The following is a 16,758-nucleotide window of genomic DNA, read 5'->3' on the forward strand; positions in this document are numbered from 1 at the left end:
TTATAGTCCTGGGGATGGAACCCAAGGTTTCTTCTATGTCCTGATTACAATTTGAGATTTGTAATAGAAAACTAGTGTAAGCTGAGTGGTGTCGCACGCCTTTAACCCAAGCACTCAGGAGACAGAGGCAGGCAGATCTCAAGTTTGAGGCTAACCTGGTCTACAAAATGAATTCCAGGACAGTCAGGACTACACAGAGAAATCCTGTCTCGAAAACCAAAGCAAAACAAAACCCCCCAAAAATCTACAGAGAGATATGAGCTAGAGAGACAAGCCCACAGTGAGGAGCACTTGCTGCTCTTGTCCAGGACTCACATGGAGGCTCAGAGCCATGTGTGTGTCCAATTCTAGGGCAGCTGGTGCCCTCTTCTGGCCCCTACAGGCGCTGAATACACATGGTACACTCATAACACAAAATAAAAATGACTGTTTTTTTTTTTAAAAATCTACATATTACACTCGTATAAAATGTCTAGGATACAGCAAATCTATAGACAACTGATTTGTGTTGTGTCTAGTTTTTTTTTTAAACTTCATTGAAATGAAATATTTAAAAATGATGTGAAACAAAGACATTTCCTAAAACTTTGATGAAACAATTACATATTATGAAAATTGTTTTGAAAGGGTCCTTACAAAAAAAGTAATTCTACTATGTATGTGGAGACGTTGAAAGTAAAGGAAGCACTGAGAGTGAAAACAGAAAGTAATAGGTGTGACTACGAAGGAAGTCCATTCAGGGAATGTCAGAAGTTCTTCACTTTTGGCAACTAATATATGCTTATAAAACCTCTTCAAAGGGACTATAAAGATGGTGTGGTGGCCGATTAACAGCATACACTACTCTTGTAGAGGACCCAAGCTCAGTTCCTACTACCCATGGCTGGCAGCTCACAACTGCCTGTAATGTAACTCCAGCTCCAAGGGATTCAATAGCCTCTTCTGGCCTCTGTAGACACACACACCTCTCTCTCTGTGTCTCTCGCTCACACACACATACACACACACCCTTTCTCTCTTTCTCTCCCCCCACATACACTACAAAATTAGATATAAAATAAATATTTTAAAATTATGTATATGAATGTTCATGTAAATCTGCCTGTGTGCCACATTCAGGCCGAGTGCTTGCAATGGTCAACAGAGGGTCAGATCCTCTGGAATTAGAGATACAGAAAGTTGTGAGCCATCATGTGGGTGCTGGGAACAGAAACCAGGTCCTCTGCAAGAGCAACAAGCACTCTTAAACTCGGATCCCATTCTGACTGGTGTAAGATGGAATCTCAGAGTTGTTCTGGTTTGCAGTTCCCTGAAGACTAAGGACTTTGAACACTTCTTTAAGTGCTTCTCAACCATTCAAGATTCCTCTGCTAAAAATTCTGTTTAGCTCTGTATCCTATTTTAAAAATTGGGTGATTTGGGTTGTTGATATCTAGCTTCTTGAGTTGCTTATAAATTTTGGACATTAGCCCTCTGTCAGATATAGGGTTGGTAAAGATTCTTTCCCAGTCTTAGGCTGCTGTCTTGTCCTATTGACAGTGTCCTTTGTCTTACAGAAGCTTTTCAGTTTGTTGACGATGCTTTCTTTCTTCTTTTTTTTTTCATTGTGTGGTTTTTTTTTTTAAGATTTATTTTTATTTTATATATATGAGTACACTGTTGCTGTCTTCAGACACACCAAAAAAGGGCTTTGGATCCCTTTACAGATAATTGTGATTTACCATGTGGTTGCTGGGAATTGAACTTAGGACTTCTAGAAGAGCAGTCAGTGCTGAGCCATCTTTCCAGCCCTGTTTTTGGTTTCTTTATAAAAAGCCAAGCGTCCATAGGTTGAGTGTCCTCTGTTGAGAATTCTGTTTAGCTCTGTCCCTCCCCCCCCTTTTTTTTTTCAAGACAGGGTTTCTCTGTATAGCCCTGGCTGTCCTGGAACTCACTCTGTAGACCAGGCTGGCCTCGAACTCAGAAATCCGCCTGCCTCTGCCTCCTAATTGCTGGGATCAAAGGCGTGTGCCACCACTGCCCAGCATTGTTCAGGATTGTTTTGGCTATCTTGGGTTTTTTGTTTTTCCATATGAAGTTGAGAATTGCTCTTTCAAAGGTCTATAAAAATTGTGTTGGAAATTTTGATGGAGATTGCATTGAATCTGTAAATTGCTTTTGATAAGATGGCCATTTTCACTATGTTAATCGTATACCAATCCTTGACACTATTAATGATACTGTTATGCTTGCAGACAGGAGCACGGCTGTCCTCTGAGAGGCTCCACCCAGCAGCTGACTCAAGACAGATGCAGACATTCACAGCCAAACAATGGATGGAGCTTATGGACTCTCATGGAAGAATAGGAGAAAGGATTGAAGCCTCAAAGGGGATAGGAACTCCACAGGAAGACCAACAGAGTCAACTAACCTGGACCCTTGGGGGTCTCAGAGTCTGAACCACCAACCAAAGAGCATAGGCTGGACCTAGGCCTCCCCAACATATGTAGCAGATGTGCAGCTTGGTCTTCATGTGAGTCCCGAACAACTGGAGAAAAGGCTATCCCCAAAACTGTTGCCTGTCTATGGGATATGTTCTTCTAGCTGGGCTGCCTTGTCTCAGCGGGAGAGCCTCAGTGGGAGAGGTTATGCCTAGCCTCCCAAAGGCTTCATGAGCCAGGGTGCAAGAATACCCAGGGGAGCCTCTCTACTCACACAGAAGAGAAGGGGAGGGGTGGGAGGAGGATTGTGGCAGGGGATGACTCTGAGGGGGGCAGTGAGCAGGATGTAAAGTTAATAAAAACAAATAAAACAGTGCTCCCTCTCTCCAGCTACTTCCCCAAAGAAAACATTTTTAAAATCCCTTAAACAATGAGAAGTGTTCTTGCTAGTCTACCCAGGTTGGCACTAAATTACCAAACTCAAGTAATACCCTTTCTTAGCCTAAATAGTCGGAATTACAAGGTAGCAACATAGCATACCAGGCCACAACGTTAAGTTTGTGTGTGCCGAGCAAGCACCCTGGGGATCAGACTCAGAATCCTTTTTTTTTTTTTTTTTTTTTTTTTTTTTTTTTTTTTTTTTGGTTTTTCAAGACAGGGTTTCTCTGTGTAGCCCTGGCTGTCCTGGCACTCATTCTGTAGACCAGGCTGGCCTCGAACTCAGAAGTCCACCTGCCTCTGCTTCCCAAGTGCTGGGATTAAAGGCGTGAGCCACCACTGCCCAGCCAGACTCAGATTCTTGAGGCTACTAAACAAGCACTCTATCACTGAGCTGTGTCTCCAGTTTTAAATTCTCAGCCGGAAGAGTGACTCACACCTGTAATTCCACAACTTGAGAAGCAGAGGCAGAAGCATGACTTTCTTTAGAAGACCAGCCAGGGCTACATAGTTCCGGACAACTAGGGCTAGAGCAAACTGCTGCTTCCTTTCCAAACTGATACACATCATTTTGTGGTGCTAGGGGATCCAACCCAGGCCACACACTTGCTAGGCAAGCCCTCAGCACTGCTATACAATTAAAATATAATCTCAAAGTCCAGTTGGTTATTTTTTTGTATTGTGAGGATCCAAACCTGGGGTCTCATGCCTGTAAGATAAGCACCCTACCACTGAGTTACACCTCAAAACCTCTAGCTGGATGTTTAAAAAAATTAATAAATATATAATTAATATATGAATTCTTGAAAAAAATTATACCTGACTATTCAAATTAGCATTATAAATAGCTCACAAAAGGAAGTACCCCAAGGTTTCATGCGTAGATAAGTAAGAGTCAGACTTAAAGTAGATAAAGGAAACATTTGGGGATTCAACTCAGAGATAGGGCACTTGCTTAGTACTCTTGAGACCCTGGATGCCATCTCCAACAGTGCACTAAAAACGATTTAAACTAAGTCTCTCAGGGGCTTGGGATATCAGAGCCGGCTAGAGTGCTTGTCTAACACCCTGGACTCTTCTATCTGTAGCACCACACAAATGGCTCACCAGGGTGCTGCGCTGGGATCCCAGGAGGTAGAGGCAGGAGAATTATCAGAACCACAAGGCCACCCACAGGTGCAGAGGTAGTTAGAGGTCTGCCTGCACTATAGTTCTGTTTCAACACACACACACACACACACACACACACACACACACACACACACACACACGAGTCCCAGAGATGGGCAGTGGTGTTGGTTGCTTTTAACAGTGTGAACTTTTTTCATGCCTTTAGCTCGGCTCTATGCTTTAAAATCACACTCTATGGTTGTGATTTTATAAAATTCATTTTTGGTCTGGGTCTCTGTATCCTGGAATGAAACTCTTAAAATTCTTGGAATATTCACAATGATGATTATTTTTATCTACTAATGAGTAAACTGTTGACTGACCACCTTCAGGGTAGGGGGCTGGGTGACCAGACACCAGATGGAACTGGAGAGCTGGAACTTGGGGCTCACCCCAACTTCTCTAGAGACTAGCTAAAGGTAATGTTTATGATCCATGGTTATAATGAATTGTATTCATAAACTGAGGCTAAAAAAGAACAAGATTCAAAGGGGGTTATGCTTTGCTGGACAGATAGTAATTCCTTCAGTCTGGCACCCCTGGAGAGGGTATATGATCTCTTTGTCCCTGACCCCATCCTATCCATCTCTTCCTTTGTTTTTTTTTTTTTTTTTTTTTTGGTTTTTCGAGACAGGGTTTCTCTGTGTAGCCCTGGCTGTCATGGAATTCACTCTGTAGACCAGGCTGGCCTCAACATCCACCTGCCTCTGCCTCCCAAGTGCTGGGATTAAATAGGCGTGTGCCACTACCGCCCGGCTTCCTTTGGTTTTTAATCAGTATCTTTTATAGCATCTATTATAATACATAGGTAAGCATAGGTAAAGTATTGCCCTAGCATACTAATCAAACTGAGGAGGGCTTGGGGAGCCTGCTTATAGCATGTCAACCAAATGTAAAGGTAAGGACTTCTGAGAGCTCACTGTAGAGTGCTGTCTGACATGTTTGTGTTCAAGACTCAGGATCCCATTCCCAGCACTATTCTGCCTATCCTTTCCCCACCAAAGCCCCTGCCTGTGTGCATGGAATGGGGGCAATCAAAAATGAGGATAGCCCCCAGGTCTTTAATTAACACAGGAAGTGTGTGGGAGAGTGGTGGAGGTGGTGTCTATTGGCACTGAGGTCACAGGGGCAAAATAAGGCTAGGTCTGAGTACATTGTACTCATAGAATTGATTAGAAAACACCTACCTACCTGGGAACTGGCAGAAGGCATCTAGTCATAAGTGTTCTGTTCTGATTGTTAAGGGGGAACATAAGAATCTGAATAGGGCCTGGCGGTGGTGACACACGCCGTTAATCCCAGCACTTGGGAGGCAGAGGCAGGCGGATTTCTGAGTTCAAGGGCAGCCTGGTCTATATAGTGAGTTCCAGGACAGCCAGGGCTACACAGAGAAACCCTGTCTCGAAAAACCAAAAAAACAAACAAACAAACAAACAAACAACAACAACAAAAAAAAAAACCAGAAAAGAATCTGAATAGGGCTTTCCCTCTTAAAGTCTCAGGAAGATTAAAATGTTAAATTTCAGTCCATGTTTATTTAGGACAATTTTTACATGAACACTGAATAATACTCAGAGCTGGGATGCCACTCAGTTGGCAGAATGCTTGGGACCTGCCTCACTCTCAGTATCTGTGACTGTGGGCGCTCACGACCCCATCTGGTCTCTCTGTTACTATCATTCCCCCTGTTCCTCTCCTGGTTTTGTTGTTTTTCCTGTGTCCAGCTCTTCAGTGCCTTTTCCCTGAGCATGTGGATAGGAGCGAGTCTCACTCCAGAGACAAGTGGTAGACCCTACTGCTCTTTCTTGATCCTCTGTCTCTCTTTCTAATGACCATACCAATCTTTTTCTAAATATTTGTGTCTGTATGCATGTAGACATGAGAAGACAGCTTGTGGGAGCTGGTTCTTTTTTTTTTTCCACTATATGGGTCCTGAGGAACTTAAGTCTTCAGACTTGGTAGCAAGTACCTTTACCTGTTGAGCCATCTGGCTAGCCTCTTTGTAAGCCTTCTTATAAGATAGCAGATCTGGGGCAAGCAGAGAGTCAGGGAGAACAAATGGGACAAGAGGGAAGGAGCTGAGACAAGAAGTTAAGGCAGGAAAGACATGGAAGCTTCAGGAAGGAATAAACTGAAAGAAAGCCTCAGAAATCCTAGACAGAAACAGATGGGCATAAACGAGATGGAGGAATTATAGGTGAGGGGGCAGGGTATAGCTCAGTGAGGAAGCACTTGTCTGGTGTAAGGTTTACTTAACTCTTGAGACAGTCTACAGCTCTGACTGATCTGATCTACCCACTTTGGCCTCGTGAATGCTGGGATAAAAGGTGTGTGCTGCCATTCCTGGTAAGCATGTGATTGAGGAGGCCTGATGCGCTGTGAGCCCAGCCCCTGAACTCAAAGGGCAAGCAAGTGCCTCTACATCTCCGTTCCCCTTTAGTTCTATACTTGTACTGGTGTTTTTCCACAGCTGTCACCAGCATTGCACAGGAAAAATAAATCTGAGAGCTGGGGACATAGCTCAGTTGGTAGAGTGCTTGCTTAACAGGAGGGCCCGGGTTTGATTTTTTTTTTTTTTTGTCCCACATAAATAAGCAGAGCCTGATTGTACAAACCCTGTAATGCCAGCACTCCAGAAGCAGAAGACAGGACTGAAAGTTCAAGGTCATTGTCTGCTATGTAGTTAGTTTGAGGTCAGCCTGGGCTAGGGACTTTTTAAAAACCAAAAGAAAATTTGAAGGAACCAGAAAGAAGCAGGCAAGACATGTCTGCTGAGGTCCCTAGCTGCCAGAGGCGGCCTGAGGCATTGAGTCCAACCCCTGAACACAAAGGGCAAGCAGGCACTTGTATGCCACCTGCTGTTCACTCCTCACAACTTCAGTTGTGTACATCTGATGGAGTCCCTCACAGCTGTCTTCCTGCATTCTGCCCGTCATATGGCTCTTTTTTCCCCAGTGGGTATTAACCGTCTAAAAGAAAACTTCATAGAAATTACTGTGGATTTTGCAAATATGCATGTAGCATGTTTTGACCATGTACCTCTTTATTACTCTCCCTGGCCAACCCTTCTCTCCTCTCCCTCATCCTCATCTTCTTCCCTTACAGTCTTTCTCCTAATTACATGTTGTCTTTTTGTTCTGCAGTCTACACAAGAGAGAAACAATTGAATACTTGTCCTGGCTTGGTTTGCGTAACAATATTTCAGTTCCATAAAATTCCCTACAAACAACGTAATTTCATTCACAGATGACTACTACTCTAGTCGTATTCATGTGTGTGTGCGCATGTACATTCTATCTGCTCTTTGGCTGATGGGCACCTACACAGATTCACTGATGCTGTGAATGATGCAGCAATATATAGAGATGTGCAGGGATCTCTGTGGTATGTTGGTTCCTTTAGGCGTATGCCCAGTGGTGGAGCTGGATCATATGGTACATCTATTTGTTTTGAGTAACCTTTCTTTCTTTCTTTTTTCTTTTTTTTTTTTTTTTTTTTTTTTTTTTTTTTTTTTTTTTTGATACAGGGTTTCTCTGTGTTGTCCTGGCTGTCCTGGACTCACTCTGTAGACCAGGCTGGCCTCGAACTCAGAAATCCACCTGCCTCTGCCTCCCAAGTGCTGAGATTAAAGGCGTGCGCCACCACTGCCCGGCATTGAGTAACCTTTCTACTGATACATTCTCACTAATACTGTATAAGGAGTCCCTCACCAATTAGATGACAGCAATTTGCACTTCAGAAAGGTGGAATTCCAGTGTAATTTTGGTTTGCTTTTCCCTGAGAGTGGAAGATATTGAACTTTCTCCTGCATTTTGTTTTCTTCAGACAGGGTCTCATTATGTAGGCCTTGCAAAATTTATATATTATCCACGAGCTTATTTGTACTACAGCAGTCACAGTGAAAAAACCAGCCCAGGTCTCTGGGAATTTCTGGGCCTCTATATGGCATTTGAATCCCAGTAGAGACAATGCTTATCCCATCCATGTAGGGGTTGATACAGAATGGCAGAACCTAAGAGCTGTCCACCCAGGATAATCTTTCCCATACTTTCCCTCTCCCCAAATGAAAACGCATTTCTGGATATACTGTTGTCAACCTTAAAAAACAAACTGGGTTGCCAGTGGCTCAGTTGGTAAGCCTTGCCATAAAATCTTACTGCTTGAATTTGATCCTGAAAACCAATATACTGAGAGGAGGGTGAACCCTGCACATGTACACCAGGACATGTATACCTGCACTCCCAATAAATGAGTCTTTTTTAAAAAAAAATCTGGGTGGGACAGTGGTGGTGCATGCTTTAATCCCAGCACTCTGGAAGCAGAGAGAAGTGGCCATGTGGAGCTCTAAGTTTGAGCTCAGTCTACAGAGCAAGCTCCAGGACGGCCAGAACTACAGAGAAACAATGTCTCAAAAAACAAAACAAAACAAATCTGCAATTCTGACACTTGGGAAACAGAAGGATGAGGATTTTGAAGTCAGTCTAGACAATAATAGTGAGAGCTTGTTTTAAAAAACCTGGTGCCCCGTAGCACTTAGGAATTAAGGTAGGAAGATCAGTTCACAGGACAAGCCACTGTTATATAGCAAGGTGGAGGCCAGCCTGGGCTACTTGAGGCCCTGTCTTGAAAGACAAACAGCAAGCAAGGTACGGAAGCACACCCCTTTTGACCCCAGGACTTAGCCATAACCCTGTAGCAGCCACACTGTAGCACTGTAGCAGCCACAGTGGAAAGTTCTATGCCTCTATATGGCAACTGGACCCCAGTAGAAACAATGTTTATCCCATCTGCTTAAGGGTTTATACAGCATGTCAGATCCTGGGAGCTGTATATCAGGATATTGGGGAAGGCAGGCTGATCTCTGAATTCTACGCCAGTCTGGTCTACGTGAGTTGTAGGATAGCCAGGGCTACATAGTGAGACCCTGTTGCAAAAACAAACAGAAGAACATATATGAAAAAAACTAAATAAAAATGATTTAAAATGTAACTAGTAACAGTAACAAAAAACAGCAAATGTAACAAGATCTAGACACCAGCAAATGAGCAGAGTCTTTTTTTTTTTTTTTTTTTTTTTTTTTTTTTTTTTTTTTTTTTTTTTTGGAGAAAGCAGTCTGTCTCCCTGATCCCTGGACCCAGAGCCCCATGGATTGGTTTTTTGCTCATTTTATTTTGCAAATGGAATTTATTTATTTATTTTTTAGTTTTTTTTTTTTTTTTTTTTTTTCGAGACAGTGTTTCTCTGTGTAGCCCTGGCTGTCCTGGAACTCACTCTGTAGACCAGGCTGGCCTTGAACTCAGAAATCCACCTGCCTCTGCCTCCCGAGTGCTGGGATTAAATAGGCGTGCGCCACCACACCCAGGGCAAAGGCTTTTCTTACAAAGCTAGTTTCCCATCCTCTCCAAGGGGAGCTTGTACAAGGAGGGTGCAGAGTAGGTCTGCATGGCATACACATGCACCCAGCAATCCTTGACCTCCCGTGTGCTTCTTCCTGTTTGCTGGATGCATGTCTAGGCCCCTAACCACGTTTATACATGTGTCCAGTTCATCTTTGTGACTCTTACCCACCTTTCTCATTTATTCTGTAAACCTTGAATGTGGTAGCATCAAACAAGTTCAAGTCTAGTTTAGACAACACAGTGAGACCCCATTTCTTTCTCCCAATCCCCTGGACAAAAAAAAAAAAAAATCCTTAGAACCCATTCATCGTGGAGCTTCAAGACCTAGACTTTCTAAGCCTCTTCTCCCGAGGAGAGGGTCATCTGGGTGACTGAAGGCGGACATACACAGACATTTTAAAACTGGCTTTAAACATTCATCAGGGTGCCACACGAGGGATCTGGGGTCAAAGAATTGTTACATGTATGAAGCTGGGATGCCCTGAGACACAAAAAGGGAACCCATGTGACAAGGCTGCTGTGGGGTGCCCCCACCCCTACCACAAAACAAGAGAGTAGAACAGAGGCCCTCTGTGAAGGTCTCAGGGCTATGTAGGAGCCAGTCCTCCCTTGGAGGTAGATCATCCGGGAGGGAACTGAGGAGCGGCTCCCACGGTGGCAGGGGTAGGCAGCGGCTTCCTCAGTGGTACTGCTGGTAGTTGGGATAACCGGGGGCCGAAGCTCCCTCCTTAGGGGTTAGCTGGCTGGGGTCCTCCAAGAATGGGGGTGCTGGAGAGGGGAGAATGAGGTAATGAGGTGAGGAAGCATGGAAAAGGCTGTCAAGGGCTTCCTGACTCTCCCTGACCATTGCCCACCAGGTCCTCACCATTGCGGAACTGCTGGGCAGTATAGCGAGTGAGAAGGATGCCAACACCCTCAATGAGGGCCAACAGGATGCCCCCCATCATCGCAGAGCCCACCATAGCCAGCGGACCACCTGGGAGGCAGAAAGAGACACAGCTGAGGAAGGGCAGGCAGAACAGGGCAAGGACTGGGGTTAGGGGCTGAAGGCACTCACTGCGTGCAGCCAGCACGGCTCCAGTCAATGCTCCACTGGTGATAGAGTTCCAAGGGTCTTCTTTGCCCCGCAGCCGGACCAGGCCACAGTCGATGGTGGAAAACAGGCCTCCCCACACTGCAAAGCTACCTGTAGGGGGAACAGAGCCGGAATCAGACATTCTGAGACTCTATGTAGCTCAACATCTGGAAACTTCCAAGATTTGAAAACTAGCCAAGAAAGAGTGCTAGGACAGGAGATGTGGCTCTGTGGTAGAGTGCTTGCCTAGGGTGATCCCCCCACTAAACAAATAAACACAAGTAGAAAAAGCTCAGGACTGCAAAGAGTGAGACACCTATACAGTGGAGGCCTGTCTTCAAAACAGGAAGTGGGTTAGGAGAGTAACTTAGGATGGAAGCCATGGGTTACAACCTTGGCACCAAATACAAGAAGGAAGAAAGTACAGCTTTGGAAGCAGGTGTCAGACTGCTATGGACAGTCCATCTTTCCCACTGTGAAGGGCTCCACGTTTGATTGAGACTGTGGTCATCATCAAAATCCCCTCACTTTTATTTGGGAAATGGATACAAGCAGATTAACGTTTCATACAGCTTTTAATGCAGCAACTTTCACCCTGTAAATACCACGTGGACTTGGAATTCTGGTTTTAATTTCAGAAAGAAGGAAAATAGGGCAGGAAAGGCAGAACAAAATATATATTTTATTAAACACTCATAATCTAGAAATCCAAAAGGCTTTAAAAGCTATAACTTTTTGAGCATGGTCATGAAACCAGAGACAGAATTCCATAGCTTGACCTCATGTGACATGAAACAGTAAAAAAACGCAAGAGAATCAAACATGTTGTTATAAAATTGGCTGCTGCGGTGGTATGTACCGGCAGCCCCAGCTACACGGGAGGCTGAGGAGCTACACTTTTGCTTTCTTAGTGGTAGGGATGGACCTCAGGGTTTCACACTTTAGCTAAGTGCTTTACTACTGGGCTCCATCCTGCCACCCTCATATCTCACGAAGTCAAGGCTGCACTCAAACTTGCTATGTAGCCAAGGATAACCTTGAAGTTCTGATTCATCAGCCTCCACAGCTCAAATGCCAAGATTACAAGTGGGCACCACCATACTCAGTTTTTATGCAGCGAACTAATGCGCTGCTAGGTAAGTACTCTATGAACTAAACTACATTCCCAGTCTTGACTCTATCTCTTAATAAAAAATAGTGTTAGGAATGGGTTTTACTGGCAGAGCACTTGTCTAGTATGCTCAATCCGTCCCTACTATAAAACAAGAAAAAATACCTATGTGTATAGAGTTTAAAATACCACTTAGGCTGGATATAAAACTGATGCTACAGTACTTGCCTAACATGCTGGAGACAGCAGGTCCAATCCCTGGTATCTCAAAATAAGTTAGTAAGTTTAAAAAAGAGCTGGGTATGGCTTACATCTGTCATCTTAATAGTTGAGAGACTGAGGCAGAAGGATTGTGTTTGAGGCCAGCCTGGGCTATAGAGTGAGACCTGTTTCAAAAAGAGAAAGATACTCAAGATACGTAAATAAGCTGTATACAAAACACAATTTTATGCTTAGACTTGGGTCTCATTCCAAAAATATCTCATTATGCATATGTAAGTACTGTAAAATCCAAAAGCCTCTGACACGGGAAACACTTCTGGTCTCAAGCATTCTGGATAGGAATACTCAACCTGTGTTTCAAATGTTTACTGTATGTTTACTATGTTCTAGTATTTATTTCCGGTAGTCTGTGTTAGCTGACTTCTGCAACATCAAATTAGTTAATATGATTGAAGGGCTTAGCATAGGAACTGGCAGTTAGCAAGCACTATGTGAATTCATTTTAAAACTGTCAACTAGGTGGTCAATGCCATCAGATGAGGTTAGGAAGATGCTAGGATGCTCCTAGCATCAGGTCACCTAACAGGGAAGAGCCAGGATCTGGATTTAAATTGCAGAAGCCCCCAGGTAGTGCACCCTCTTAATCCCCTTGGAAGAAAGAGGTAGAGGCAGGGGTAGGGTAGAAGAATCTTTGTGAGGCCAGCCTGACCTAGACAGCCAGGGCTACACAGAGAAACCCTGTCTGAAAAATAAATCAACCGTTGAATACATAATTGTGTTCTTTTACATTAAACTGTTGGGACTGTCACCATGGCGGGCAGTTGTGGTCAGACTTTGAGTTAGAATCTGGACCTATACAGTCTAGCCTCAAAGGAGATCATCTACCCTCAAAGTTCCTAACACGTCTTTATGGTTCCCCAATCTCACCTCCAATCTGGGGTGCTCGGATCCTCACAGCATTGACACTACCTCTGAACCGGTGTCGAATTCCCTGGAAAAAGCAAGGAGAGGTGTTAGGGTACAGGTAATAGCACGCACTGGCAGGCAGGGTTGCTAGGCTTTATAAGAAGGAAGGGGTGCTGGGGTCCTCAGTGGTAGAGCATGTGCCCATAACAAACAAGGCTCAGGGTTCTTCTATGCCCAGCACTGCAACAAGGAAGAAGGCATGGGAAAGCTATTAGATGCACAGCAGCAGCCAAAGGACCAGGAGGACAAAGGAGTGTAAATCCAACAAAGATAGTCACAGAGGGGCATTGCTGTTTCTTCACTCACTCATTCAATATACAATGAGCAGGTGCCACATGCCAGGTTTCATCCTATTTGCAGGGGTACAACAAGGAACGAGGTCCCTGCCCTCACAGAGGGAGTGCACACAGTAGTGGCAGAGACAGAACCTTAGCAAGTAAGACAGCCTCAGGCAGCAAAATGCAATCTAGAGCACTGGTTCTCTACTCATGGGTTCTGACTCCCTTTTGGTGGACTGACCTGTTCACAGGGGTCACCAAGACCATTGGAAAACACAGATATTTACATTATGTTTAATAACAGTAGCAAAACTGCATGAAAATTTACAGTTGGGGGTCACCACCACATGAAGATCTAACTGTATTAAAGGGTCGCAAAACTTGAACCCTTTAATTAGGTTGAGAACCATGGTGGTGCACGCCTTCAATCCCAGCACTCGGGAGGCAGAGGCAGGTGGATTGCTGTGAGTTCGAGGTTGGCCTGGTCTATAGAGGTAGTTCCAGGACAGTCAGGGCTACACAGAGAAATCATGCTTCAAAAAATGGGTGCCAAACAATCGGAGTGGGGACTATCCCGCAAGATGTTGCCTGTCTGTGAGATATGTTCTTCTAGCTGGGCTGCCTTGTCTGGCTTCAGTGGGAAAGGAAGTGCCTAGCCTCACAGAGACTTGAAGTGCCAGAATGGGGGGGAATACAAGGATTATGGGAGGAGGTGATGGGGAGTGCAGTGAGTGGGATGTAAAGTGAATAAAAACCACAAGTAAATAGGTGAATAAATAAATAAATGAACGATAAACGAAGGTTAAGAATCACCACCCTAGAGGAAACAGAATCAGTGAAGAGTGACATCGAGCAGAGGGAAGCAAAGCTTTATTGGAGAAGGAGCGTGTGAAGGAGCCTGAGGCTGCAGCTTGGCAACAGAGTATATTCTTACCCTGCAGGATGGAAGGATGGAGGCACCGGTCTCCATTCCTTACAGCAGGAAAAAAAAAAAAAAAAACAAAAAACCCCAGTGTGAAGGCTCAAGAATGAGAGCTATGGGCAAAGACCCAGGAAAGAGAGTTCCAGGAGCTGATGGAGGCTCAGAGTAGACGGAAATGTTACAGAACCAGGCATGTTGCCAGATGTCTGTAATCCCAGTACTTGGAAAGCCGAGACAGGAGGATTTGAAGTTCTGTGCCAAGCTGTGCTACAGATAATGCTTTGTGTGTGTCTGTGTGGTAGATACACATGACTGGGTGGGTGTGTGAACACGGGGAGGTCAGAGAATCTCTCTGAACCAACTTCCAGCTAGGCTGACTGGCCAGCAAGCTCTTGGGATATGGCTGTCCTGTGTCCCATCACCTCCACCACTGGGCTCACAGGCACAAGCAAGCAAGCCTGGCTTGCTTTCATAGGAGTTGGGGAATCAAACTTGGGTCCTCATGCTTGTGAAGCTAAATCCCCTGAGCCTATCTTCAAAGGGTGGGGCTCAGAAGGAAAGGTAAAATGATATTACTCTCCCCTTCAAGTTAAAGGTTGTTCTTTTTGTCAAACTCCTGTCATTTTCCTGTATAGAGGATTTTGTTTTGGAGACAGAAATTCTCTGTGTAGCCCTGGTTGTCCCAGAATTCACTCTGTAGACCAGACTGGCCTCAACTCACAGATCTGACTGCCTCTATCTCCTGAGGGCTGAGATTAAAGGCCACCACCACCCATATATAGAGAATTTTAACCCAAAGACTGTCTTGAAGTAAAATCTATGTCATATACACATTTAAAATTTTATACTAACCCTTTTTTTATTCTGATGCTAAGAATGGAACCCAGGACCCTCTCCTCCCTTGCTTAAATCAGTTGCTCTACCACTGACCTATATACGTCTAGCCCCTAAGACTGTTAACGACAGTACAGTATTTCCAGAGTTCTAGCTGGATAGTTGAAAAACAGAGTCCCTCAAATCCTAGATCCAGGAGCCAGGCCCAGTACACAGCAGGTGAACAATCGACAGAATGAGCAGTACTGTATGTCACCAAGCCTGCAGATTCCCACACCACTGGGGGGAGGCCCAACTCACAACAGGGGCATTGCGGAAGCCCTTGATAGCCTGGAAGACGCCACCACCAATGACACCCATGGTGAAAGCTCCACCGCAATCATCCACAATTCGCCATGGGCTGCAAGCAGGAAGGAAGGAAAAGATCGGGTTAATGTGAGACCCTGCTCTGCTTGGAGAAGCAAACTGGGAAGCTCATGACTGATACAGAATACCTCAGATAACAAGTTACTTCTGACACTGTTTTTTACTCCCCATAAAGCCAGAAAGGAAAGCCAGAAGTGATTGTGCATACCTATAATCAACCCTTGGAAGTCTGAGACAGGAAGACCATGAGTTTGGAGTCCAACCTGGGCTATATAAATGGAGATCCTGTCCCACAAAGAAAGTTTGTATGCTGGGTGTTGTGGCACATGCCTTTCATACCAGTACTCCAGAGGCAGAGGTGGGTAGATCTGTGTGTTTGAGGTCAGCCTAGTTTATTCAGTTCCAGGCCAGCCAGGGCTCTATAGTGACACCCTGTCTCAAAACAAATGAACATACAAAACCTAAAAGAAAAGGTTTGTAAATATATCCGTGGAACAAAAACCAAAAAAAATTTTTTTTTGAGATGGGGAGGTGTCTCACCACATTGTCTTCCATAGCCACATAGCCTTGCTCTTAGAGAAACAAACATCAATCAAACTGTTTTTGTTATTAGCAAAAATCAAAATCAAAAATGGCTTTGGAACCTAGGAATGGCCCCCTTGCTTAAATCAACTGCTCTATCACTGAGCTATATGCTTCTAGCCCCTAAGACTCTTTCTGACAATACAGTATTTTCACAGAGTTCTAGGTGGATGGCTGAAGTCCCTCAAATCCTAGATCCAGGAACCAAAAACAAAATGGTTTTCGTTACTATCAAAAATCAGTATAAAGAGTTGTCTTGTCAGATTTCAAAAGTATTAACTAGCTAACGTTACTTAAGTAAAATATAAACAGGGTGGCTGACACTCGGTTCTCCGACACAAACAACATGGCCAAGGAGGCCCCGTGCCTTGTGTCCTTTTAAAACCTAAAACGGAAAAAAATCAAAAGACCGTGCGGAAGACCCGGGTCCCATGTCTTAGCCCACAGTGGGTTCACACACGTCCTATCCGATGTCAAAAAGCAGCCTGGGAAAAGCCACGAGAGGAAACCCTGTGGATATTGGCCTCACGCCTCTCCTCCCTCGCCACCGGAATGGATCTACCCAACGTTTCTCTTTTGGCACAAAAAAAAAGGGTGTAGGAGAAGAGTGCTGTAGTTTGTCCCACACCGCACATACTGGGACACTCCACTGTGGCGGTTTTCCGACGAAGTCCGAGTGGGAGGGGCCATGCCGGATGCGTTGAGGCAGTGAAGTTTCCAAGCCTCCTGCGTCAGAGACTTGACATTGCAGCCCCTGCCTTCCCCGCCCGCCTCCCATGATCTGCCTGAGCGTCGCGCGGACTGTCCCGAAGCCTGTGCCCATCGCCGTACCAAGGTTCGCGGGCGTACTCTTCCATGGCGCCAGCGTCCGGCCTGGAGAAGTCGGTCGCGCGGGCGAGACACTCCCCCCGACTCCGAAACGCCCACAAGCTCTGAGGCGCTGTGCGTAGACCAAGGAAACAATTGGTTTTTTCG

The 16,758-nt window shown here is 44.9% G+C and overlaps 1 protein-coding gene across 1 annotated transcript; it reads right to left on the reverse strand.

The window, feature by feature from the left end:
- Positions 1-9,817: 9,817 nt before the first annotated feature.
- On the reverse strand, positions 9,818-16,742 carry Timm17b (translocase of inner mitochondrial membrane 17B). Its single transcript, XM_034484711.2, has 6 exons — positions 16,615-16,742; positions 15,136-15,235; positions 12,763-12,826; positions 10,485-10,613; positions 10,293-10,403; positions 9,818-10,195 (listed from the first exon to the last, which is right to left on the reverse strand). Exons 1-6 carry the CDS (start codon positions 16,638-16,640, stop codon positions 10,107-10,109), a joined length of 519 nt encoding a protein of 172 aa, XP_034340602.1. The 5' UTR covers positions 16,641-16,742; the 3' UTR covers positions 9,818-10,106.
- Between the last annotated feature and the right edge of the window lie 16 nt (positions 16,743-16,758).

This window comes from Arvicanthis niloticus, chromosome X (genome assembly GCF_011762505.2).
Source record: "Arvicanthis niloticus isolate mArvNil1 chromosome X, mArvNil1.pat.X, whole genome shotgun sequence".
NCBI lineage: Eukaryota > Metazoa > Chordata > Mammalia > Rodentia > Muridae > Arvicanthis > Arvicanthis niloticus.

What these genes read in the sequence shown, in the direction of transcription:
- Timm17b (XM_034484711.2), bottom strand. Translation starts at nt 16,640, where the DNA reads ATGGAAGAGTACGCCCGCGAACCTTG. An exon ending in GCTTCCGCAATGCCCCTGTT is followed by an intron (nt 12,827 to 15,135) that starts GTGAGTTGGGCC and finishes TGCTTTTTCCAG; the next exon opens with GGAATTCGACACCGGTTCAG. An exon ending in TGCCCAGCAGTTCCGCAATG is followed by an intron (nt 10,196 to 10,292) that starts GTGAGGACCTGG and finishes TCCCCTCTCCAG; the next exon opens with CACCCCCATTCTTGGAGGAC.